Below are 25,943 nucleotides of genomic sequence, written 5' to 3'. Positions count from 1 at the left end.
AGTTCTGGAATAAATTTATAACCAGGTTTTAAATAGAATTACTGCAAGACTTCTTCAACATTTTCCACTCATAACCTCTTTTCTTTTGAAAAATGGAGTATAGGCTAGTGTTGCCACAAACCCCTTGAGTTCATTACAAGGTTGATTTTGAGTTAAACTTTTACTAGTATGTGTTCAGAAACCTTTCACTGTGGCCAAATACCTTGCAACTCCCACTTTCAGTTGTGCTAACCCATTTGGGGTTGCAGCTCATAGTTTAAGAAACTAGAAGCTATAGAGAGAGATTATTGGCTTCAGATATATAATTTCAGATCTACTTTTGTTTTTATTTTACCTTACTAATATCTACAAATTTTATTTACTTTTGATACTGAATTCAATTCTTGGGTATATATATCTCCCCCCCTTTTTTTTAGTTACTGAGGGTGAGGGTGCATGGGGGGGGGGGTCACTTCCAGTGGTGGTGGGGCTACTTCTGATTCTGTGCCCAGGGGCTCACAGTTTTGTTTAGGGAACCATAGACCCAGACTTGATACATCCAAAGCATACACCCAGTTACCGAATGATCTCTCTGGTGCTGGACATGTCTCTTTTACTGTTATTTTTCTAGTTCTTGCTTTATCTTACAAGTCAAAAATTCTTTTGTGTCTCCCATAATAACTGGTAAAAGTTTAGTGTGTGGTTTTATTAGGTTCACACAAACAATTATTGTTCTCATTCATAAATCCAAACGGACATTTACTGAGTCTATGCCCCATGTGAAGATAACTTTAAAAAAATTTGGGGGGGCCACACCCAACAGTGCACAGGGCTTATTCCCAGCTTTCTACTCAGGGATCACTTCTGGAAGACTTCTGGAAGGCCCCATATGGGGTGCCGGGGATGGAACCTGGGTCAGCCGCATCCAAGGCAAGCACCATACTTGCTGTTATGTTTTTATTTCAAGATAGCATTTTAATACCTTATGGAATACTTATATATCATAATAACTTCATAAAATTTAACATTGGTTTGATAGTAACACATAGAAAAAAAAGAGTTAAAGCATAATAGTTGTTAAAAAATACTGTGGGCATCTCAGAAAAAGAAAAGTTTCCTTTTTGTTGCTATTCTAAGAGTAGTAGTGTTGGGGTGGGTTTTACTACAGGACTGGCCTCAAACATACTTTGTTGCAGGACAGGGGTTATACCAAGTGGTACCTAATTACACAAAGATATGGGATAGTGCTGTGGATCTAACTCAGGATCTCATACAAATAAGGTTTATGCTAGGAGAACTTCCTTTTTAAGGAGATACTTTCGAACCCGGGAATCTACTGAGAGTAATTCGCCCGCATGGCAAAGCCTGGCAAACTCCCCGTGGCGTATTCAATATGCCAAAAACAGTAACAAGTCTCACAGTGGAGACGTTACTGGGCCTGCTCAAGCAAATCGATGAACAATGGGAGGACAGTGCTACAGTGCTACAGTTTACCTTGAGCCTCACTTGTGTATATCCAGCACTAACATGACATGACAACATGACTTTAAAAAAGACTCTACAGTAGAAATAATATTTTGGTGGACTAAAAATTTATTTTGCTTTATGGCAAAAGGAGGAATAGCTTTATTTTACATACGTGTCTAAGCATGAGGATGCTAGCATAATGGGTGTTTCAGGGTCAGTGAAAAGTCATAAAAGTCATAAAAATTAGATTAAAGCTTCTTTATAAAGTCAGCTCATCTAGCTTTCCCAGACTAGTTTGTGTATTTGAAGTAATGAATTATGTTAAGGACTGTGTTTTATATTAGTCAAAACAGCTTAGATTTTTTTCCTTCATTTAAGATTGGAAGATGGAGGAGTCAGATAAATAGTATAGTAGACAAGGCGCTTAACTTGCACAGGGTCTACCCAGGTTCCATCTTTGACACCCCATAATGATCCTTGAATTCATTTTTTGTTGTGTTGTTGTTTTTTGTTTTTTTGTTTTTGGGTAACACTCAGTGATGCTCAGGGGTTTCTCCTGGCTCTGTACTCAGTAATTACTCCTGGCAGTGCTTGGGGAACGATATGGGATGCCGGGGATCGAACCTGGGTCGGCTGCGTGCAAAGCAAACACCCTCCCTGCTGAACTATCACTCCATCCCCAATCCCTGAGTCCAGAGCCAGAGGGAAGCCCTGAGCACTGCTGGGCCCAAAACCAAAAAAAAAAAAGAAAGAAAGGAAAATTGGACAATGAAGAATAGAAAACAACATATAATTGCAAATTGTGGTAAAGTGTTATGAAAGAAATGAACAACGTATATTTAAAATAACTATACAAGGAATTATACCTTATTTTATAAGATGGTCAGGATGATGTGACTGGAAAAAATCAAATGTTATGAAGTTACATTTAGTTTCCACTATGAAGAAAATTGATGTTAATGAATTTGTTGTGAGGAGATTGATTAGTCAATGATGACTGCTAGGTTTCTTGCTTATATTACTGAATTTCCATTTTTCTCAGAGAGCATGAAGGAGAAGCACTGAATATATAAAGTGGAAAAGTTCAGTTTTGAGTATGTTTTGAGATGCTTTGAGTGGAGTTGTTAGGTAGGCCATTTTATTACTATTACTATTATTATTATTATTATTATTATTTATTTCATTATTATGTTTTTGCAGAGGGTCTCCTAAGCAGTGCTCAGGGAATACCAGGGCACTCCTTGCCACACTATGGGGCTGACAGTTTAATGCTTGGGCTCAGTGAGCAGTATTGGGGGACACCAGAGCCACTGAGCTGATGCTTGGAACCTCCAAGGCTACATCCTGAGATGGACGGGGGCAGTGGGCATGGGGTGCCAGGTGCTGAATTGGGGGCTTCCTGCTCCAACTCTTTGAGCTTTCACTTTTGCCCAATAGATAATTTTGTATCTGGGTGTGGAACTTGGGGGGGGGGGGGGGAATCATAGAAATAAAAGTATCTGTTAATAAAAATCTGTTAACATATACATGATACTGAAATAGATAAGATATGTAGATACAGTTAACCTGATTGGAAGAACATTTGGAGGAAGAATGGGACCCAGAGCAGAGCCACCAGGAATTTAAAAGTAGATAGAAATATTTTTATTTTTTGACTTTGATTTCTATTATCACAATTTTTGTATTTTATAGCACATTTAGTTCTAAAAGTAAGGGGTTAGCAGTTTAAACATTATACCTATAATGCAGAGTGAAAAGTATAAAATTTCTTCAACCAGTAATGTGATAGAAATAAATATTACTTGGAACAGATAATTTTAGATTGTTGATATATTCAGGGTTTGTTTCTTTTTCTTCTCTAGGTTTCCTGTACCCCTTGTAATATACCAATTGGAACCCCAGTGAGTGGCTATGCCCTCTACCAGAGACACATTAAAGCAATGCACGAGTCAGCACTCCTGGAGGAACAGCGGCAAAGGCAAGAACAGATAGATTTGGAGTGTAGAAGTTCCACAAGTCCATGTGGCACTTCTAAGAGTCCAAACAGAGACTGGGAAGGTAGGTAGAATTTTATTACCACAGATAACTTTTCTGAAAGAAAACAAAATTGTATTCAAATATAGTGTCTTTTGTTCTTTATAAATGTCAAAATTCTATCAAATTATTACACTTATCCCTAACAGTTAAAATTTATTTAAATTGACCTCAGACAAATGATTAGTGCCAGTTTATTGACCATTGAAGGATGGCAGGGATATTTTCAGAGTTCTTATTAATGTGAATTTTCTGATATTTGTCTTTATGACAAAAAATTATATAAAAGCCACACTTTATGCTCCACTTGCCTGAATTTTCTTAGTGAGAATTGTAATACAATTCTCAAGTCACCTATAACAATAAAGTTAATTTTCTGATGTGATGGGAAATTAGTGTGGTACCAGTCAGATCTAAACCTACATATTTGTGTGTAGTTATGTGTGTATGTATGTGCATTTGTCTGTGTGTGTGTGTGTGTGTGTGTGTGTGTGTATCAGCTTCTCGGATTAATACCCATTGAAAAAGAACAAAACCAAAAAAGAGCATTCAGTAAACTGTTTTATAGCACATGATTCATGGATAGGCATATAGTAGAAGTAGAGCTCTTATCTGTATGAGGTTTGGGGTTTGATCCCAGCATTGCAAAAAAAAAAAAAAAATTCCACAAACACAAAAGCTACTTTATAGAACACATGTCTCAGCACTGTTTTCTGTATTATGGAACATGCAGTGAATGAGTTGATTTTCTTGTTAGGTAATTGTTTTCTTAGGGATTAATTTGTATTAGTACATGCTAATTTATGTGCTGTATGCTATACTTGTTTTTTATAAAAAATAAAAATGGTTTCTAAATTTTAATAAATACTGGAAGGTGGGCTGGAGCGATAGCACAGCGGCAGGGCGTTTGCCTTGCACGCAGCCAACATGACTGACCCGAGTTAGATTCCTCCGCCCCTCTCGGAGAGCCCGGCAAACTACCGAGAGTATCTCGCCTGCACGGCAGATCCTGGCAAGCTACCCGTGATGTATTCGATATGCCAAACACAGTAACAACAAAGTCTCCAATGGAGACGTTACTGGGTCCGCTTGAGCAAATCAATGAACAACGGGAGGACAGTGACAGTGACTGGCAGGTTAAAAATATGACACAAGTATTCTGTTCGAAGTCTATTTACAGGCTGCTATGCTATCTGAAGAATATATTAGTCTTGTGGTTATGATTTAGTTTTTGTGGAATAATTCAGAAGATTTTTTTGTAGTATCATGTATATAAGTGCTTTAGAACTTTAGGAAACCAAGCACTTAATATAAGTATTATATTTTATAATATATTTATATATTATATAAAATAGGAACTGTGATAATTAACTGGTCCTGCCGACTTCTTTTCCAAGCCACACCTAATGTACATTAAAACTGAACCTCTTGTCAGACTTTTTTAAAAATTATTTTTTTCTTGAACAAAGCAGAAACATTTTAGGCTTTTATTGTGTTGCAACTAGAGAATCCTTGATCCCTGGCTCAGTATTGGGCACGATAAATACTTAATAAATAATTACTTGCTTCTGAATATTTCACTTATGAGGCAATACTATGAAAATAGTGAAACTCAGAATAAATTTTAGAATAAAATTCATCAATAGAAAAAAGTATCTGTGTCAACATGTATATAAATTTTTACCAATTTTGTGAGAAAGGATTAAAACCTAGATTAACATTCAGATAATAGAGTTTATGCTAAAACTAACAATCAGTAACATCTGGGTCATTCTAATATAAATATCATAGTTATTTTAGTTTCATTTATATCTTTTATTGATCTTCTTTACAGAATGGGGTGTATCTGGGAGACATGTAGAGACATATCTCGGGCTTGAACCCAAAAGTCTGTGACTCCAAACTGTGAATTTCATTTCTTTGTAATCAGTCACATCATCCATGCATTCTGTATCTGAGTGGTGTCCCAACTTTTATTCATAAAGTTATAATGTTATTTTTATCTTGTTTAATTTTTTAATCTACTAGTTTGTATGCCACTGGAGCAGTACACAGGGAATCCCAGGAGTGCTTCTGGCAATACTTGGTCAGTCAGGCCACACAGCCCAAAGCTGGCAATGTGCTGCTTGCTCAGGCCCAGAGGTGCAGTGTGCCACCAGGGTCACACTGTTGCTGGCTGCTCCCAAAGGCCATAGCCAGCAGTGCTCAGGAGGCCATGTGGTGCCAGTTACTGAATTCAGGTTCCTTTGCATGGAAGGCAAGTACTCCCGCCCCTGATCTAATACTCTCTAGCCCAAAGTATTGTCTTAAAAACAAATTACAGTTATGTTTTTTATTAATGTGACACCAAGATGTTAATGAGAGACACCAGTTTGTTTTCAAAATAACTCTATAAACCAAGACAGTTGATTTTTTTTTTCTGTAGGAGTATTGCTGTTTCTTCAGCCATTGATTAGGCTGATTGAATTGGGCATGAACTCCACCTTTTTTTTTCTTTTCTATAATTTTATTTATTGAATCACCGTGAGAGCAGTTACAAAGTTTTTGGGTTTAAGTCTCGGTCATACAATGAAACACCTGTATCTTCACCAGTGCCCATTTTTCACCACCAAAAATCCCCATATACCCCCTATCACACACCCTCCCCCCTACCCAAGGGGCAGATGATTTCTACAATACTCTCTCTCTACTTTGATTACATTCAATATTTTGACCAGTCCCACCATTATTATTTGGAATTTTACCCCAACACTCAGATCTGCCGAAAAGGCAACTGTAGACAATTTGTTTTCTATTGCTGGTTATGAATAACATATGATGTCGTGCGGCCACAGTGGCTGCGCAATTTTGGAATTCTGAAATTTTAACGGTTAAATCTGGAGGGATTTCTGCCAAAATGTGCTGGGTTCCGAGATTTGTTCCTGAGTCTCTGGGATCATGGCCGTTAAGCAGCTTGATTAGGAGCCAGAGGGGCTGTTCATCGGCAGCAACTTGGGGTCTCTTTGGGGTGGGGAGGAAAGGGCCGGCTCCATCCCCATCCCTATCTTGTGAGGCCCAGTGTGTCTTGTCACTACGGGTCCAAACCTGACCGTCCAGTGGCCTCTGGAGGAAGGCAGCCACTGAGCCGCCAAGGGGGAGCAGGCGGAGGGACAGCACCTTTTTACCCCCTGGGGTGGTCTGGCACCAGTAACCAATTGCAGGGACCAGGCGCATCTCTGCCAAAAGCTGCTGGGTTCTGAGATTTGTCTCTGAATCTCTGGGATCATGGCTGTTAAGCAGCTTGATCAGGAGCCAGAGAGGCCATTCATGGGCAGTAACTTGGGGTCTCGTTGGGGTGGGGAGGAAAGAGCCGGCTCTACCCCCATTCCATGAGGCCCCTTGTGTCTTGTCACTGCAGGCCCAAACCTGATAGCCCAATGACCTCTGGAGGATGGCAGCCACTGAGCCGCTTAGGGGGAGCAGGCAGAGGGACAGCACCCTTTCCCCCCTGGGGTGGTTCGGCACCGGTAACCAATTGCAGTGATGGGCGCATCTCTGCCAAAAGCCGCTGGGTTCTGAGATTTGTCTCTGAGTCTCTGGGATCATGGCTGTTAAGCAGTTCGATCAGGAACCAGAGAGACCTTGCCTCCAATTACATAGCTGAGCTGGAGGTGGTTTTTGGGTATGTCTCCCACATACCTAACTTTTAGCCGTTTACTTTCTTGGTAAACTTTGCCCCAAGTTTTTGGGGTCTGGCCAAAGGCACAGCAGCAATTTGGGGGTATCTGGAAGTCTGAAGGCGCCATGAGGCTGCTGATGCACTTGCCTCACAGGTACAGATTGACCTGCTAGTGGCACCATACCCCCCAGTTGATTATGTTTTAACCAAAGGTTGTTTTAGTTCATCTACCTAGTATTTTCATTCAGTAATTTAACAAGTGCCTAAAGTCTTACCTGAATTTATAACTCTGTTATTCAGTATAATATAAATCTTCCAAGGAATATTTTATGAATTCCTTGCAATTGAATGGTTTATGTGTGGAATTTTTTAAAATTTTATTTTCCCCTTACATTATATAAACACTGTGGTTTACAAAGAAGTTGCTTATGATAATTTGTTACAGACATTCTATATTCCAACATCAGTCCCACCACCATTGCACCTTTCCAGCACCATTATTTTGCATGGAATGTTCAATAGAAGTTTTAAATGCAACATCATAAAATAGTTTCAGAATGTGAAATTAGTGAAAATGTGAATTTGTGTATTCAAAAATCACTAATTTATGGTTTTCCTAAATTAGGACAATGGTTTTCACTTTTAAAGTAACACAGTGATTTTCACTTTTCATGGTCTCATTTAGTAAGTAATAGTAACACCTGTTGTCTACTTGTTTGAGTATATTAGTCTTTTCTTAATGGGAAAAGTTATTCTAATTATGCACTTTTTAAGTGTCTTAAAGCTTTTTTCCATGTAAATGTTTTTTAATCTTAGGGGAAAAGTCTTTCATATTCAAGTAATGTTTAAATTGTTTTTCCCTTGCTGTACTTGGAAGCCTTTTCCTATGGTGAAGGAACTTAAATATATATATGTAGACATAAGACCTTTTTTTTTTGGTTTTGTTTTGTTTTTTTTGACATAAGATCTTAATTGAACTTCTAATGAGGCTTAATATAGTTTATTCAAAATAAGAATGCTTTTATGCCATCTTAAGATAGTTTATTGTGAATTTGTCTTACCCACCTCTGGGTATATGGTGATTTAAATAGTTCTCTATGAAACAGCCTAAATTACTTTCTTTTTTCATTTAACACTATAATTTTAAAGTTTCTAAAAATGACTGGTCGGTCTAAATTTGTAAGACCCTGTTATATTAAATTCTCTAGAAAGGAAGAAGTGATTTTCTTATGAAATTGATTGATTTCCTAAATCTACTTGTGTAGTATTAGGACACTTAACAGCCTAATTCATTATTTTAACATAAACAAGAAAGAAAGAAAACACCATAGTGGAGGCTCTAAAATTGAACTTACTGAGACTTACCTGCATGGGACTTTAGAGTTCAGGTTCAGGAATTAACACTACTTTTTGTGTTGTTTGGTTTGGTTTGGTTTCGGCCACACCCAGTGGTGCTCAGTGTTTACTTTTTAGATTGTTGTTTAAAACCCTCTAGTAGTATAGCCTTTGGATGGTTATGTTAGGTGTGATTCTTCTAAACTTCACTTTCTTCATCTATAAATTGGTGTGGATATTTTTTGTCATGAGGGCTAATTTAAATATTTTTACATATAATACATATTGAATGTTTTGATAACTTAGATGTTTTGGTTTTTAAAAATATTGTTGTAGGGGCTGGAGCAGTAGCACAGCGGGTAGGGCGTTTGCCTTGCACGCAGCCGACCTGAGTTCGATTCCCAGCATCCCATATGGTCCCCCGAGCAACGCCAGGAGTGATTCCTGAGTGCAAAGCCAGGAGTAATCCCTGAGCATTGCCGGGTGTGACCCAAAAAGCAAAAAAAGAAAAAAAAAGACTGTTTTGTGTTTTATAATAATGAAACCCTATTAAAAACCAATTAAGAAACTTCCACTAGTAATGAAATGCTGAAGAATTTCCCTTTTGATAGGAAATAGGATGTCTATGATTACTAAGTACAGTAAGGGAAATAAAGAGCCAACTAAGAAGTTTCACTACTTTAAAAGATAGAAGGTAAACATTATTCACAGGATTGACTTACCTATCTAGTAAGCCTGAAAGAATGAACTGAGATATTAAAGATGAAAGGAAAGTTATTAAATTTTTCAGAAAGATATACAAAAATCCCCATCATATATATGTGTGTATGTGTGTGTGTGTGTGTGCGCATGTGCACACACACACACACAATCTGCAGTAATCCCTAGGTTCTTCCATTGGAAAATTCATTATTGTGAATTTATTGACCTCTTACATTCAGAAACTAAATTTGAATTCAGAGAAAGTTCCAGTGATACTCTGTTTTGCTATGAATATTCAAAATGATTTTAAGGTTAGATTTATTTTTGAAAAAATAAGTACAAGAGTAGATATATAAAGGACTAGTAAAATCTGTGAGTTTGTTCTTGCAGACATTGAAGTATCACACTTGAGGCCTGATAGCACAGAGGGCAGGGCTCTTGCCTAGACCTGGGTTCTACGTCCAGCATCCCTTATGGTCCTCTCAGGCTGCCAGGAGTGATTGAACGCAGAGCCAGGAATAAACCTTGAGCACTGCTAGGTGTGTCCCCCTGCCCAGATGAACAAAACAAAATGTCATGTGGACTTGAATTGTAGATGATTTTAACTTCTCTATGCTTTTCTGACTTTCAAAAACTAATGTTTGTTTTTAAGAGGAGACAGTTGTACAATGGTAGAGTTCTTTTGTTTTTGTTTTTTGTCTGCTGGAAGCTATCCAGTGCAGTTGCTCAGGAGACCATTTAGTGCTGGGGATCAAACCCAGAGCTCTTGCATGTTCCGGACCTGAGAGAGCTGTCTTCCCAGACCTGTGCAGTTTTACTTTTGTTTTTGTTTGAGGGCCATACACAATGGTGCTAAGGGACTGCTGAGTTCCCCGTGAGTCTGAACTTGGGGATTGCTCCCAGCAGAGCCCCTTTGAGCTATCACTCTGGCCTGGAGTTGTTTTTTTTTTTTAAGTCTCAATATGACTATATCTGACATGCCCTTTAAGCGCATAGTTTTATATTAATGCTACTTATATGGCTATGAATTATGTGGAGTAATATTCTGCATTGCAGTGAAGTTTATAATTATATGATTCTTTGCTTTTTGGTTGCTTTGAAAGGCTATCTCCATTTCTTGATTGTGTTTATTTCTAAAATATTAACACTGGGCTTCAGTAGGCTGACTGTAAAAATTGAATACCCCAGATATCTGGCGACTAATCCCAAGCAAAACTTGAATTCACAAAATGACTCAGTAATGGGATATTTGCCTATTGTGACTGTAATGCATGTGAAAACATTTGATTCACCTAATGAAAGAAAAGAGAAGTTCTGTCTGTTAAAGGGGAAAATTGTAAATGAATTTTGGAGGATTTTATTAGACCATAGTGATGTTGCAGACACAAAAGATTTAGATTAATAGGGTGATTCCCCACCTCCCTCAGAACTTTGGAATTTGATATTATATTTGGATCTGCCCCTGGATGGTGTGGGCTTGGTCCTTTCACACTTACTATTTTAATTTGGGGTTCTTCCCTTATTTTGATAACTTTAACTTTCATAGGAAAATCAGTCGCCTATATGCCTTATGCTGAGGTCAAACGTGTTCTAGAACAGGAAGCACAGATGCACAGTACCACAGCAAGGTCAGCATCACCGTGTAGGCTCTCTCCAAGAGAAGTCAGTAAAGCCGCTCCTCAGCCTGATGTGAGTGCAGCCCGCTATAGTGTCCCACCAGGTAAATATTGTTCCTCTGTGCAGTGGCTGCTGGCCATCTACCTACAGATGTTAGACATGGGTGGTTTAATCTTGTGAATGAACTACTCTTGCAAGACATTTCCTTGCTGTTTCAAAATTACTTTCTTGTTTCTCTGCATTCCATCATCAGTTGTATCAATTAGATTCACTGAACCAATGGGAAATTTGTATTCACACATGTGTACTCTGACATTGATTGCCTTAAAGAGGACATATACTTCCCTCTGCCTCCCTCCCTCACTGAAATGCAGGTGTCCATGAGAGTCAGAATCAGTGTTTCTCAGATGATGCAAGATGCAAAGAGGAATGTAATTGTTTGTCAGTAACATCTTTAGCTGGGTCAGAGAGAGTAAGAGGCAGTAAAGTGCGTGCCTTGCATGCTGCCGACCCCAGTTTTATCCTAAGCTCTGCCAGGGGTCACCCTTGAGCAGGAATATCCCCTGAGCACCACTGGGTATAGCCCAAACTGCCCTTTTCCATTAAAAGAGAAAAAAGGCTTTATTCTCCAAAATTATAATATCAGTTACACACAATTTTTTGACCTCCATTGTGAAGTGAGAGTGACAGAGAAAGAAAAAAGTTATTAAAGATTATTATTTGTGTACACTAAATTGAAGTGGTCTGAAATAAATATTAGCTTGAAACATTCATTTGATATTGAATATCTATTTCAACCTCACAAATGCTATTTGTGGGCTGAATATACCAGTTCAAGTGAATGAGATATTTAACAATAGAAATGTTCGTCTTTTTAGTTCATCTTGTATTTGCAATTTAATTTGTGATATAAAAATTCAGAAATGTCTGAGATAAGTATAATGTTATAAACTGGAAATTGGACTATTTTTAAACCATTACTTTCTTCCTTTAAAAGTTCTCCAGCCTGCTCCTCATCAAGTGATAACTAATCTCCCTGAAGGGGCTCGGCTCCCAACCACTCGGCCTACTCGGCCACCGCCTCCACTTATCCCATCATCCAAAACCACAGGAGCATCAGAAAAGCCATCTTTCATACTGGGAGGCTCCATCTCACAGGTAAAATGGTTTCTCAGTGATTTTTCTGCAGCATAACTTTACAAAGTTTTGATCTTAATGGTTTAATCATTTTTATTAAAATGTGCAACTGAGGGCCACCCATTATAAGGTAATATAGACGATTTCCATGGCTTTATTTTGTTTTCTCATGCATATTTTTAGCAGCCTCTTTTCCCACCACTTGAGGCAACCACTATTCTGTTTTCTAGATTGGTTTTGTGCCTTTTCTAAAACGTAAAAAAATTGGAATGATATTATGTGTACTCCCTACGTGTTTTCTCTTTATTTCAGGTTTTTTTCCAGTATAGGTTTTCATGTATCAGTAATTTTTTCTTTTTGATTATGAACAATACATTATGCATATGCCAGTGTTTCTGTTCATTTTCTTAATTTTGGAAACCTGAAGTGTTCCTAGCTTGGGGCTACAATAAATCAGGCTGTTACGAAAATTCTTGCAGTAGGTTCTTTGTAGACAGATATTTTCATTCTCATATATAATTCTCTTGAGAGTGGAATTGCTTGGGCATATAGATAGTCTTATTTATGTTTGGCTTTGGGGAGCCACATCTGGGGTTGCTCCTTGTGGTGCTTGGGGAACTGTATGCAGTGACAGGAACTGAACCGGGATTGGTCACATGCGAGGCAAATGTCTTAAATCCTGTCGTCTTTGCCCCCATATATGTATTTCTTTATACTTTGCCTGGGTGGTCTACAATTTTACACTGCATCCAGTAGTGATCAGTTTTGGGGTTTTTTTTTTTTTGGTTTCTATATTTGCTTGCTCCAACAAAACTTAAAGGAATGGCAAATAGAATTATGGGAAAATAAATCAACAAAAGTTTATTTGTGATGATTGATTGCTATATTATTTTAACCTGTGTAAATAAATTTAAATCATTTATACTATTCCTGTCCTCATTTATGAGGACAAGTTTTCAGCTTTGGTATCTAAAGTATGTGATAGCAGCAGCAGCCCTCCCGTTGATCATCGATTTGCTCGAGCGGGCCCAGTAACGTCTCCATTGGAGACTTTGTTGTTACTGTGTCTGGCATATCGAATACTCTCGGTAGCTTGCCGGGCTCTCCGAGAGGGGCGGAGGAGTCGAACTCAGGTCGGCCATGTTGGCTGCGTGCAAGGCAAACGCCCTACCCGCTGTGCTATCGCTCCTTGCACCTAAAATTTACATTGGCATCTAATATACAAGTAATGTTTTGTACTTGGATATTATTGTAATAATGATCGTATGTTCCATGTCATAAAAAATACTTTTGAAAAATTCTACATATTTTAGAATTTACATGAAATAGGTAAAATCTACAATATCAAAGTTTATTAAGAGTAAAAGGGATTAAGGAAATTTAAAGGACTGGTCCTGAGTGATATTGCCTTGCATGTAGGCCAACCGGATTTGATCTCCACCATTCTATAAGGTCCCCTGAGTGCAGAGCCAGGAGTAACCTCTGAGCATTGTCAGCTGTGGTTCAAACACCCTTCTCCCCCAAAGAAAAAAACTCAAAAAAGTTTAAAGGAGAAAATCTGAATAGGCTTATAAAAGTAGTGTTTTATCCAAAGGAGGGTGTATTTGTTTAATATTTTAAAATGTTATAGATACTGCTTAAATGTCTGCAATAAGATTGCAATAAAAAAATCTCAGTGGGTATAAAAATATGATAAGACATAGAATAGTCAATATAAATGAAACATTAATTCATTATTAAAAATGTATAAAATCAAAAAAATGAAAGAAAATGTATAAAATCCCTTAGTAAGATAGGAGTATCCAAATCTGTCTTAATCTGTTGAAAGCAACCATAAACACCGTAAGTGTATGCCATGCTCAATGCCATGTGTTGGGATGTTTGCTCTGTCTTTTAAAGAAAGAACATGGAGTGGGGCCGGAGCAATAGTACGGCGGGTAGAGCATTTGCCTTGCATTTGGCCAACCCAGGTTCGATCCCCGGGATCTCAGATGGTCCCCCAAGCACTGCCAGTAGTAATTCCTGAGTGCAGAGCCAGGAGTAACCCTTCAGCATTGCTAGGTGTGACCCAAAATGCAAAAATGAATAAATAAATAAATTTAAAAAAAAAGAAGAAAAAAAGAAAGAACATGGAGTAATTATGCTCTTGCAGTTTTACTTCTTGAAAAATTGGTTTTAAGGCTATGAGTTTTAAAGCAGTTACCTGTATGAGTGGCACTATAGTGATCTTTCAAATCTGAATGATAATCTAAATGGATAAAATGTTCATGGTGAGGTGTTCATTTTGTTGAGTTTTTGTACTATCTCTCTCCATTCTCTTTTTGCTCTTGTGGTCTCATTTGATAGATCTGCTGTGGATCTTTGTTTTTTTATGTTTTTTCTTTCTTTCTTTCTTTCTTTTTTGGTCATATCCAGTAATGCTCAGGAGTTACCTCTGGCTCTCTATTCAGGAATTACTCCCGACCATATGAGATGCCAGGAATTGAACCTGGGTTGGCTGCATGCAAGGCAAACTCACTACCCACTGTGTTATCATTCTGGCCCCTTCTGCTGTAAATCTTACAGGTTTTCCTTTGTATGCACAGTCCTTTTATTAATCTTGCTGCTTGTAATAATCTGTTTTTTGTTGTTATTCTGAGCAGATTCTGTCTTGGAGTTTTCCTAGTTGAATCTTTTCACTGGGATTCTCTTGTATTTGGTTGCCTTATTTCACAACTCTGTGAAATCCTTTTTCTTTTATATTTTAATTCACTTGTAATCACTTGTCATCCCGCTGTTCATTGATTTGCTCAAGCGGGCACCAGTAATGTCTCCATTTGTCCCTGTTGCGTGCTAGTGTAGCCCAATGGCTCTCTTCAGGAACACGAAGAGCATCAAACCATTCATTCAGGATCTTAACGAAGAAGTTCGACCATTTTGTAGGTGGACGACCAGGTGTTCTTTTGCTATCCCGTGGAATCCAATCAGTATGGCTCTAGTCCAGCGGTCATCTCCAAATCACATTACATGTCTGGCCCATCTGATTTTTGACACCTTGGCAAATGAGGCAGCATCCCTGATCTTCAATCATCAACGGAGGTTGGAACTCTGGATTCCTTCTCTCATTTGAGTGAAGCATGATACTCCAAGGATAGCTCTTTCGATTCCTCTTTGGGTGACCCATATAGCATTCTCATCCTGTTTTCGTAGGACCCAGGTCTCTGAGGCGTATGTTAGTACAGGAAGAACCACCGTCAAAGCCTCTGTCCCACTCAGGGGATCCTGGCGAGCTACTGAGAGTATCCTGCCCGCACAGCAGAGCCTGGCAAGCTACCCATGGCGTACTCAAAATGCCAAAACCAGTAACAATAATGGGCCTCATTCTCCTGACCTCAAAGAGCCCCCAATACAGAAGCGTTAAGAAGAACAAGCAAGGAAAGGCTAATAAAGACTCAGGGACGAACTAGGTTGCCAGAATGAAGAAGGACTAAAATGACTGCTTTCAACACACGTACGCTGGCATCAGAAGCATCCACCGAGGACCTGATGGTGCAAATGCAGAATTTAATTTAATTTAATTTAATTAGATATTTTATTTCTTTTCTATTTGAAACTTTATTTAAACTCCACAACTTACAAAGTTGTTCATAATAAGGTTGTTTCAGATACTCAGTGTTCCAACACCAATCCCAAGACCAACGTGACCTTATCTCCACTGAGGATCCTAGTTTCCTACTAACACCCCAAGTCCACGTCCTAACAGGCACAAAATAAGTTATTTTATATTGCTTATTTCAACTAAATGGCCAATGGAATTATAAAAAAAAATTCAAATTTGTGAAAATTATTACATCTCCCTAGGGGTCACTAAGTCTTTGTCTGAGGATTTACTAAGCTGTTTGTTGCAACTATAGCCTTCTATGTTACTGTTTTTGTTTATTGAGCTTAGTGGGCTTCTATGTTACTTCCCTATTTGGTGTACTCCTACTAAGATGTCAGCATTGTGGAATTTGGAGGTGTTGCAAGACTGCATATGCTGTGGTACGCTAGGAACACCGGGACCTGTAGTACCTGAACTGATGAGTTTACAGGACATTGATTGTGGAAAGTGGATATGGCTGCCCACCACTACTTCTAGAAGCTCTCAGAGTTTTCAGCCTGAAAACCTGTGTACCTGGAATTTTTGTCAGTTTGGCATCTCTGCAGCAATTAGTTGTGAAGCAGTAGTGTTGGGCCATTGGCATGGCAGCAGCTGTGGCCTGTGGGTGCAGCTTTCAGGGCTTCTGCCCACTCACCTCCCAAGGGTGCCCCGGAGTTTTCAACTGAAAGACCCGTGTTCCTGTGAGTCTTTATGGCTTGGCTTGCATCTCTTCCGAGATTAGTTGTGATTTTGTAAAGCTGGGCTCATGAGTTTAACGGAAAACTGAGGCATGAGGGTGTCAGGTTTCAGAATTCTTAAAAAGTACTAATTTTTGTGTTTCTGGTTACCCATAAAAAGAAGTTTTGGAAATTATTAGTCTACCAGTTTTACCAGTGTCAATATATAATAGCATTTTATTGAATAAAATAACAGTATCTACATGAAATTTGTGATTATTCCAGAAGGTCTAGCCTTCTTTAAATTTTTTTTTTGTAATTAAAAACACTGTGATTTACAGTTATTCATTACACATTTGTTTCAGGCATTTAGTGTTTTCCAGCACTACCAGTGTGACCTACCCTTCCACCACTGTCCCCATTTTCCCTTCCATCCTCTACTTGCTCCTGAGGCACTTAACATAGCATTTTTGATTTTACAAAATGTGAACCATTAACTTTATGGTTGGCTTTGTGAAAAGACAGTGTTACTTTAACTTCAAATTTATTTTTAGGGAACACCTGGCACTTATTTGACTTCTCATAATCAGGCTTCATATTCTCAAGAGACAGCTAAGCCTTCCGTGGGTTCGATCTCTCTTGGACTGCCCCGGCAACAGGAATCTGCTAAACCAGGTCAGTAAATGAATCTGACCTGCACATGTCTGTGTTGTCTGTGTTTCTAGCATAACAGTCAGTAACTCATCACTTGGTCTCTTGTCCATCTCGCCTTGGTCCGTAGCTACTGTGCCATACATCAAGCAGGAAGAATTTTCTCCCCGAAGCCAAAATTCACAGCCTGAAGGTTTATTGGTCAGAGCCCAACATGAAGGTGTGGTCAGAGGTAATATATGCACTTTGGCAGAAATAGTAAATGTTTTGACTTAGTAAATGTGACAATGTAAGTCATTATTGTGTTTTATTTATGAGTTTTGAGCTTAAAGTCTTTAAATTCTAAATTTTCTTTTAAAAGAAAAAAATTTAAAACTTTGAAAATAACCCAGTAGTCTTCTTTAATAATTGCAGTATCATTTTAAAAGCATATTTCAGTAAGGCTAAATTGTACTCTTCTTGATTGTATTTCTTTCTCATTCCCCTCCTACGAAGAAATTGGATTTTGTTTTCCCATTGGGATTAGGGGGCAGGGTATGATTTTCTAACTGTAATGTTTTAATCAGGTACCACAAGCACCATTCAAGAAGGAAGTATAACTCGGGGAACTCCAACCAGTAAGATTTCAGTGGAGAGTATCCCATCCCTGCGGGGCTCTATTACTCAAGTAAGTTAGAACCATCCTATCTATACTGAACAATAGCTAATGACAAAAGTAGAAGTTTTCTCTTTCAGAAATATTGTTTGTGATTATGTTATTCATTGTTTTGGGTTATGGGATTTATTGTCTGATTTTTTTGTAGTATATTTCAGATCATAAATCATGTGCAGAAAGACATTAATTTAATTATTTTGACTATGGTAGGTAGTGGCTTATTTATAAAGGTCGTTCACTCACAGAGTGACAGAAGAAATAAATTTTAACTAACACAATTCCCACTGTCTTCCCCACAAAGCCTTTACCATATTTTGAGCTTAAATAGAAATTAAGAGGAAAATTGCTACAAATTACTTGCTTGTTTGTAGCCCTTTGTGAAAAACAATCTACCATCTTAGTGTATTAGTGTATAAGTTTTCTTGATAGAATCTAACACTAAATTTGGAAAGATGAATGGTATTGTTGAAAGTACCCCAAATCAAGTATCTTCTTCTTCCAGTTTTTTGGCTAAGTAAAATTGCCACTTTCGGTTATTAAAATGTTTGTTTTTTCCCTCAGATGTTTTAATTTAAAAAATTCCTCCCCCCCCCCCCCCAATTTAGAAGAGGGGTGATAGTAGGATGGTCTCTCAAGAGATGTTCCAGAGTCCCATCCACCTAGCATTTTATTGCTAGGGCCTGAGGATATGGTAGTGCCACAGATTACTCAGATCTCTGTCATAGTACTTGGGGCCTCCAGGGCTTTACCATGTGATGCTGAGAATCAAATCAGGGTCAGTGTCATGGAAAGCATGTGTAGGTTTGAAAAAAGAAAAACTGTTTTGGGAACTGAGACTCCTGTGCTTTTGTGCACTATAACTGTCAAACATTTTTTTCCTTCCCCCTTGTTTCACTATCTTAAAACTAGTGGATGTCAAAGTAAGCCTTAAAATCAGCAGCATCCTTATCACCTGGAAAGTTTGTTGATATATTTACTAAAGGCTTCACCTCAGATTTCTGAATTTCTGAGCATGTCTAACAATCTATTTTCAGCTTTCTGGTGATTGTGTTAGGTGCTTGTTTGAGAACAGAAATCCTAGACCTTGCTAATCTAGGATGTTTGTGTTCCAGGGCATTAGCATGGCCGGAGAGCTTGTTAAAATAATGCAGAAAAGTCAGTAATAATCTGTTTAGTGGGGAGAGCATTTGCCTTGCATGTAGCCAACATGGCTGACCCGAGTTCAATTTCTATGCCCCTTCGGAGAGCCTGGCAAGTTACCGAGAGCATCTCGCCCACACAGCAAAACCTGGCAAGCTACCTGTGACGTATTTGATATGCCAAACACAGTGACAAGTCTCACAATGTTACTCGGCCCACTCGAGCAAATTGATGAACAACAGGAGGACAGTGGCAGTGACAGTGATTTCCCCCAAGACATGCTTTATAGAGTATATGGCATCTAATAACTAAAAACGTATTGATAAAACTGCTCTACTTGGCCAAAATTTATGGCGTCCAGAAATTAATTTTTAAATACTTTAATATAGAGGAGAAATAAAAGGCTAAGGCATATTGTTGTTTCTTCCCTTTTTGTTTCATTTTCTGAGTCGTGGGGAGGAAGATAGTATGAGCTAATTGAAACAATGCTTTGGTTTTATCCACTTATTTTCAAATTTTGTGTGTACAGCATGAATGGCTGGGTGTTAGGTTACTCCTGGCTCTGCACTCAGGAATTACTCCTGGCGACATTTGGGGGATCATATGGGATGCTGGTGATTGAATCCCTGTAAGCAGCCCAGAGATGACTATTGATGGTGAACATTCAGATATTACCTTCGTTGAATCATGTCACAGAATGGAAGCAGCCAAGTTTCTTTCCCCACCTTCTGCTGATGATCATAGATTTGACTTAGCGATCAGTTTGCTAATTGAAAGTTCTATTTTCCTCTTACCCACAATATGAAACAAAATTGTAGTACTCTAAAACTTAATTTATTGTCTAATTTTCTTTAGAAAAATTGGAAAAGCTTTATTACATTTGTCTCAAGACAAACATTTTTTTCTGAGTGCCTTCATAGAGGTTTGACTTCAAAGTGGGTGTGAAAGTTGACTTAACTCATATACCTATGAATATTTTAAGAAGCTTTCTGTGGCAGAGTTTGGGGAAGGACTTCTTTATACTTATAAAAGAAGAATACTGAGTTCTGTTTCACCTCATATGCTTGTCCTTTCTTCATTAAATATATTGGATTGATCCGACTCAGTGTAATAAGCTAAATTGCTGAGCATTTTGCATTTCCTCTAAACCGGAATGACACATTTGGTGTTTGTGTATGATTTGATGGCAGGGTACCCCAGCTCTGTCTCAAGCTGGCATACCTACCGAGGCTTTGGTGAAGGGGACTATCTCTAGAATTCCCATTGAAGAGAGCAGTCCTGAGAAAAGCAGAGAAGAAGCTGCATCAAAAGGCCATGTTATTTATGAAGGCAAAAGTGGACACATCTTATCATATGACAGTAAGTATTTATATAAATACACACTCTCCCCTCCTCCCCTCCCCTCCCTTCCCCTCCCCTCACCTCCCTTCTCTTCTCTTCTCTCTCATACTGTGATGCATGTCTGAAAACACAAGCTGTGGTTCTTCATGTACTTGGTATGGGAAAATTTGTTTTCTCCTCTCCTCCCGTGTTTGCTTCTGTTAAAAGGGGTTTGGAGTTGTTTTAGTATATTGTTTTATTTTATTTTTGGCTCTTTGGGTCACATCCAGCAATGCTTAGGGGTTACTCTTGGCTCTGCTCTCAGCAGTCACTCCTGGTGGTGCTTAGGGGAACCATATAGGATGAACAGTGGTAGTTGGTTAATTTAGCCTAGAAAAAGAATATTTAATAGAATTACATTTATTGTCAAGGGGTACTTACTTTATGAGTTAAGGATAAGTAACTTATTGTCTGATAATCTTGGAAAGAGACATGATTTTTTTTTTCCTTAAGTAAAAAAAAAAAAAATAGGAGGAGAAGAGGTTTCTCATGCAATGCTTAGGAAGCCTTGGAGTCCCTCCCTTTAATTTTCAGACAGTTTTGCTCAACCCTGTTTAGTGAGAGAACTCAAGAATGCCATGTTGCTCCAGCTTTATGGTGCTTGAGATCAAATCAGTTAGTTGCATGGAAGTCATGTGCCTTAACCACTATACTATCTCTTTGGCCCCAGATAAAATTATCTTACTGTCATTGTACATCTTTGTAAATACTTTCCTAAAATGTATTAAGCCATGTTTTTCTTGTAATGTAAGGTTATTATAAGCAGGGCTGGAGAGATAGCACAGTGGGTAGGGCGTTCGCCTTGCACGCAGCCTTCCTGGGTTCGATTCCCAGTATCCCATATGGTTCCCTGAGCACCGCCAGAAGTAACTCATGAGTGCAGAGCCAGGAGTAACCCCTGTGCATCATGAGGTGTGACTCAAAATGCAAAAAAAAGGAAAAAAAAGATTATTATAAGACTATTAGAAGAAACTCCATCCTCCTCTTCCCAACCCAGTACCCTGTATGATCCCTGAGCTCACCCGAAATGATTCCTGAGTGTAGAGCCTGGAGTAAACCCTGAGTGCTGCTGGAGTGTAGCCTCAAAAAAATTTTTAAAATAATTTATAAAAGACAAGTAATGGACTAGACTTGAATATGCATTTGCAGTTATTTTGTGATCATGGCTATGCTTTACCTTTTTCAAATGTGATAAAAAACATGTCAGTACACAGTGCAAAATCCAAAATATCTTCCTGGTATGACAACCTTATTTCCTTCCTACTTTTCTACTGTTATATTCTAACATACACATACCTTTTTCTTTTAAATGGGGTAAGAAATTAATGTACATTGCCCATTGCCTGAGTCACAAATTTAAATATTATCCTGATTTCTCTTTCTATATCCACTCAGTCAATTAAAGTTCTTTCTAGCATGTTTCTTAACATCTCTGGACGTTAAAATAAAATACATCCATTTTTCTGTATTCCCATCTGTCACATTCACCTTTCATCTTTCAATTACCCGGTAGCTGTCTAATTGATTTTCCTGCCTTCAATACTTACTCATATCTAAAACTATACAACATTAGTTCTTTTGCGTCTTTCTATACCACCCTTCCCTCACCACAAGTCCTCCTCTTCCAGCTTCATTCTACATGTTGGTCATTTACTGAACTTTGGTTGTTTTAATATTCTGTACTCTCTCATTTTGAGGTCTTCATGTTTACCGTTCCCTCCTCTTGTACCACTCTTCTCCTTAATGTCCTTTCAGTCTCAGCATAAACGTTACTTTTTCAGGGAAATGAACCTTACCTGAACCTTTAAGTGGTAGGTTTACTTTCTCAGCTTTCTTACAGGGCATTGTACATCTCCTACTCTCTCTTTTTTTTAAAAAAAGTATATATTATACTGTGTATTAATTGCTGATAAATTTTTATCCGTAACTAAGTTTTATGAAGAAAAGGACTTAATTTGTTAACTCTATATGTGGGGCATATAGTAACTATGAAATTATTCTCATAAATATACCTACTCCAACATATATTGAAGGTTAACTAATTTTTATATTATTATTATAAGATATATTATTAAATAAAATAAGCTAATAGACATTGGGATGTGTCTGAGCATTTCTTATTCTCTATTTTGTAGACATTAAGAATGCCCGAGAGGGAACAAGGAGTCCAAGAACAGCTCATGAAATCAGTTTGAAAAGAAGCTATGAATCAGTAGAAGGAAATATAAAGCAAGGGTTATCAATGAGGGAGTCTCCTGTATCAGCACCATTAGAAGGTAAAATATTTACAAAACATTATACATAAATTTTTATAGTTGTTTGAATTATTAGATTGTATTCACTCTGTACCCATTCTAATGGAAAAATATTTATATTTCCTTAAATTTATATTCATGTCTACATATAAACCAAGTGGTGCAAACCAAGAAAGCAAATACTAAACATAATTAGTTATACCATAGATAATTATTCGAATGCTCTTAGGGTTGAGGATGTAGCTCAGTCTTAAAATGCATGCTTTGCACTTTCGAGAACCTGAATTCAGTCCCTGGCACTGCAGACATCCCTGAGTAGAGCAGAGTAAGAACAAAAGAGATAAAAAGAATGTCTATGTATTTTCAGAGTAATCCTCTTTGAGGTAAGTGAATTAAAAAGGTAATTCAGAGTGGGAAGATAATAGTGTGGGTAAGGTGCTTGCTTTGCAGCCTACCAGGGTTTGCTCCTTTAACACCACATATCTGAGACAAATAGGTCCCAGAGCACTACTAAGAGGAACAGAGCATAGAGCCAAGAGTAAGCCCCGAGCACAGCTGGGTATGCTTGAAATCTGAAAAAAAAGGGAAGAAAAGTAATTCAAGGGCCAAGTGCTACTCTTGCATGTGTAGGGCTCTGGGTTTAATTCTTGGCACTGCAGAAATTTATCAGTTCATTAATTGTGAGAACTTGTTTTACTGTGAAGTAGATAAAATGATATAATATGAGGGAGAGCAGTAGTATAATGGGTAGGGCATCTGCCTTGCATGGGTCCAACCCATGTTTGATCCCTGGCATCCCATATAGTCCTCTGAGTGCTGCCAGGAGTGATGCTCCTTAGTGCAGAGCAAGGAGTAAGCCCTGAGCATTGCTCAGTATGGCCCCAAAACAAAGCCAAAAAAGAGGTAATAAATACATCAAAGATACGTATTTAAATATCTAGCTGCAACCTCTCCTGATGAATTTGTCTTCCTGTTTCTTCTATAAAGTAAGGGGATTATATTGTTTATTGAATCAGATAAATAGAGACATATGTCACTGTCACTGTCCTCCCATTGTTCATCGATTTGCTCGAGTGAACCCAGTAACGTCTCCATTGTGACAATTGTTACTGTGTTTGGCATATCGAATACATCATGTGTAGCTTGCCAGGCTTTGCTGTGAGGACAAGATACTCTCGGTAGCTTGCTGGGCTCTCCGAGAGGGGCGGAGAAATCGAACTCAGGTCGACCATGTTGGCTGCTTGCAAGGCAAATGCCCTACCTGCTGTGCTATTGCTCCAGCCCAGAGAAATATGTCAATTTGGAAAAATACTGAAAATAGGTGAGGAGTCCTAAGTGTTAGAAATCCAGTGTAATTTTCTAAGTAGTTGATTTTCAATGTACTTTACATAGAAACTCACTTGTATTGTCTTTAGGGTAAATTTGTATGGTTATTCCTTATCATTGATTCATATTCGAATCAAGATATACATTATATTGTTGATATAATGTAAAACTTACATACTGCTCTTTAATTTTAAGTTTTCTTTAATGGTTTTTTCTTATTTTGAGATACCTACTTCAGTGTTTCTCCTTTCTGACAGATATATTTCAGAGCTGAGTAATGGCTTCCAGTTTTTCTGTCTCTTTTAAGTCATTGATAAAAGAAGCATTAGAACATTAAATTTAGTTCCCTTCCCCTCGCGTGCCCTTAATATTTCTCTTTTGTAGCTCTTTGGAGAATATTTGAGAAGAAAGGAAGAACTCATGTTGGATGCTTAAGACTCCTGTTTTTTTAATGATATTTTTCTGAAACCCCCTTATTTTGAGAGTTTTTATTTTATCATGAATGGGTATCAGATCTTGTAAAATACTTTCTCTGTATCTATTGAAATGAGCATGTGGTTTTTATTTTTCTTTGTATTGATGTATTACTTGAGCGGGCCCAGTAACATTGCGAGACTTGTTACTGTGTTTAGCCGCTGGAGCAAATCGATAAACAATGGGAGGACAGTGCTACAGTGCTACAGATGTATTACATTGATTGACTTGTATATTAAATCATCTTTGTATCTCGGTGATTCCTAATTGGTTGTGTTGTATGATCTTTTTGATATATTGTTGGATTTGGTTTGTTAATATTTTTTTGATGATCTTTGCGTCAGTACTTATTAGGGACATAAGTATATAAATTTTCTTTTATGTGTGATACTTTTTTCTGATTTTGATTGATATCAAGGTTTTTTGCCTAATGAAAGGTGTTTGGTAAGATTCTTGTTTCTTTTCTTCTTTTTTGCTGCCTAACGAATATTTGTATTGCTGTGAACTTTTCACTTAACACTATTTTTATAGTGCCCCACATGTTCTGGTACTTCATGCACTGTAGCACTGTCCTCATGTTGTTCATCGATTTGCTCAAGCGGGCACCAGTAACATCTCCATTGTGAGACTTGTTGTTACTGTTTTTGGCATATCGAATACGCCACGGGGAGCTTGCCAGGCTCAGCTGTGTGGGCAGGATATTCTCAGTAGCTTGCTGGGCTCTCCAAGAGGGATGGAGGAATCGAACCCAGGTCAGCCACGTGCAAGGCAAATGCCCTACCTGCTGTGCTATGATCTAAAAATAATAAAATGCATGGTTATCAGCTTTAAAAAAAATCCATAGAAAAGATAAGACTATACATTCGGGGATCATGTTTATAGTTACTAGAGAAGTTTCTCTGATCGTGTAGAGCACCCTAGGCCACGAGGAGGAAGCAGAGGATGCTCTCTGAGGCTGGTTCTAGGGACTGCTTTCACAACTACCTTTTAGCACCGATGGTCATTCTTCTCTTCCTTCAGAAGAGAGGGGGGAGAATGCAATCAAAAGAGACCTCCACAAACATGAAATTGCCTCTGAACTATCCAAAGATACACCAGAAATTTTATTTTCTACATCCCCAAATTAATACAAGTTCAATTTCAGAACTTTTTGCTTAAACCTATTATGAATGAATATCTTACTGCCACATATCTCCATTCTTTTTAGTTTCCAAGAGTTTTTATTTGCTTCATTTTTTGTTTTGTTTTTGGGTGACACCAGCTGTGCTCAGGGGGTATTCCTAACTCTGTGCTCAGGGTTCAATCCTAGCAGGGCCCAGGGAACCATATGGACTGCTGGATATCAAACCCAGGTCAGCTACTTGCAAGGCAAGTATCCTATCCACTGTACTATCTCTCTATTCCCCTCCAGGAAACTTTTGATTTCCATTTGATATTGGATATTCAGTTAGTGATTTTTTTGGTTTCCAAGTGTTTGAGTTTTTCCCCCATTTCTGTTTGTGGCTAATTAACATTTTTAAAACCTTCTGATATGAGAGAGCTATATGGTCTAGAGCGATAGCATAGTGGGTAAAGCAGTTTGCCTTGCACGCGGCTGACCCGTGTTAAATTCCTCCACCCCTCTAGGAGAGCCCGGCAAGCTACCGAGAGTATTCCACCTGCACAGCTGAGCCTGGGCAGCCCCCCATGTCGTGTTCGATGTTCCAAAAACAGTAACAAGTCTCACAATGGAGACGTTACTGGTGCCCACTTGAGCAAATCAATGAACAATGGGAGGACAGTGCTACAGTGCTACTTTTCTGAATAGTTTGCAAATTCAATATGCTAACATTTGACC

At 38.3% G+C, this 25,943-nt stretch overlaps 1 protein-coding gene across 14 annotated transcripts in view; it reads left to right on the top strand.

The window, feature by feature from the left end:
- NCOR1 (nuclear receptor corepressor 1) overlaps positions 1 to 25,943 on the top strand; it is a 225,722-nt gene that overhangs the window by 153,470 nt on the left and 46,309 nt on the right. For 9 of the 14 annotated variants that reach the window (XM_056135718.1, XM_056135716.1, XM_056135715.1 and 6 more), the window contains 8 exons: positions 3,309 to 3,504; positions 10,722 to 10,895; positions 11,790 to 11,950; positions 16,780 to 16,900; positions 17,007 to 17,108; positions 17,443 to 17,543; positions 19,862 to 20,030; positions 22,187 to 22,327. In XM_056135718.1, coding sequence (XP_055991693.1) covers positions 3,309 to 3,504; positions 10,722 to 10,895; positions 11,790 to 11,950; positions 16,780 to 16,900; positions 17,007 to 17,108; positions 17,443 to 17,543; positions 19,862 to 20,030; positions 22,187 to 22,327 — 1,165 coding nt within the window. The remainder of the gene's footprint in view (positions 1 to 3,308; positions 3,505 to 10,721; positions 10,896 to 11,789; positions 11,951 to 16,779; positions 16,901 to 17,006; positions 17,109 to 17,442; positions 17,544 to 19,861; positions 20,031 to 22,186; positions 22,328 to 25,943) is intronic. The other 5 variants (XM_056135723.1, XM_056135724.1, XM_056135725.1 and 2 more) reach the window with 1 other exon arrangement.

The sequence above is a fragment of the Sorex fumeus genome, unplaced genomic scaffold, assembly GCF_029834395.1.
Source record: "Sorex fumeus unplaced genomic scaffold, SorFum_2.1 ptg000122l, whole genome shotgun sequence".
NCBI lineage: Eukaryota > Metazoa > Chordata > Mammalia > Eulipotyphla > Soricidae > Sorex > Sorex fumeus.
Note: the sequence above shows the minus strand (reverse complement) of the source record. Positions and strands in the feature narration are given on the sequence as shown.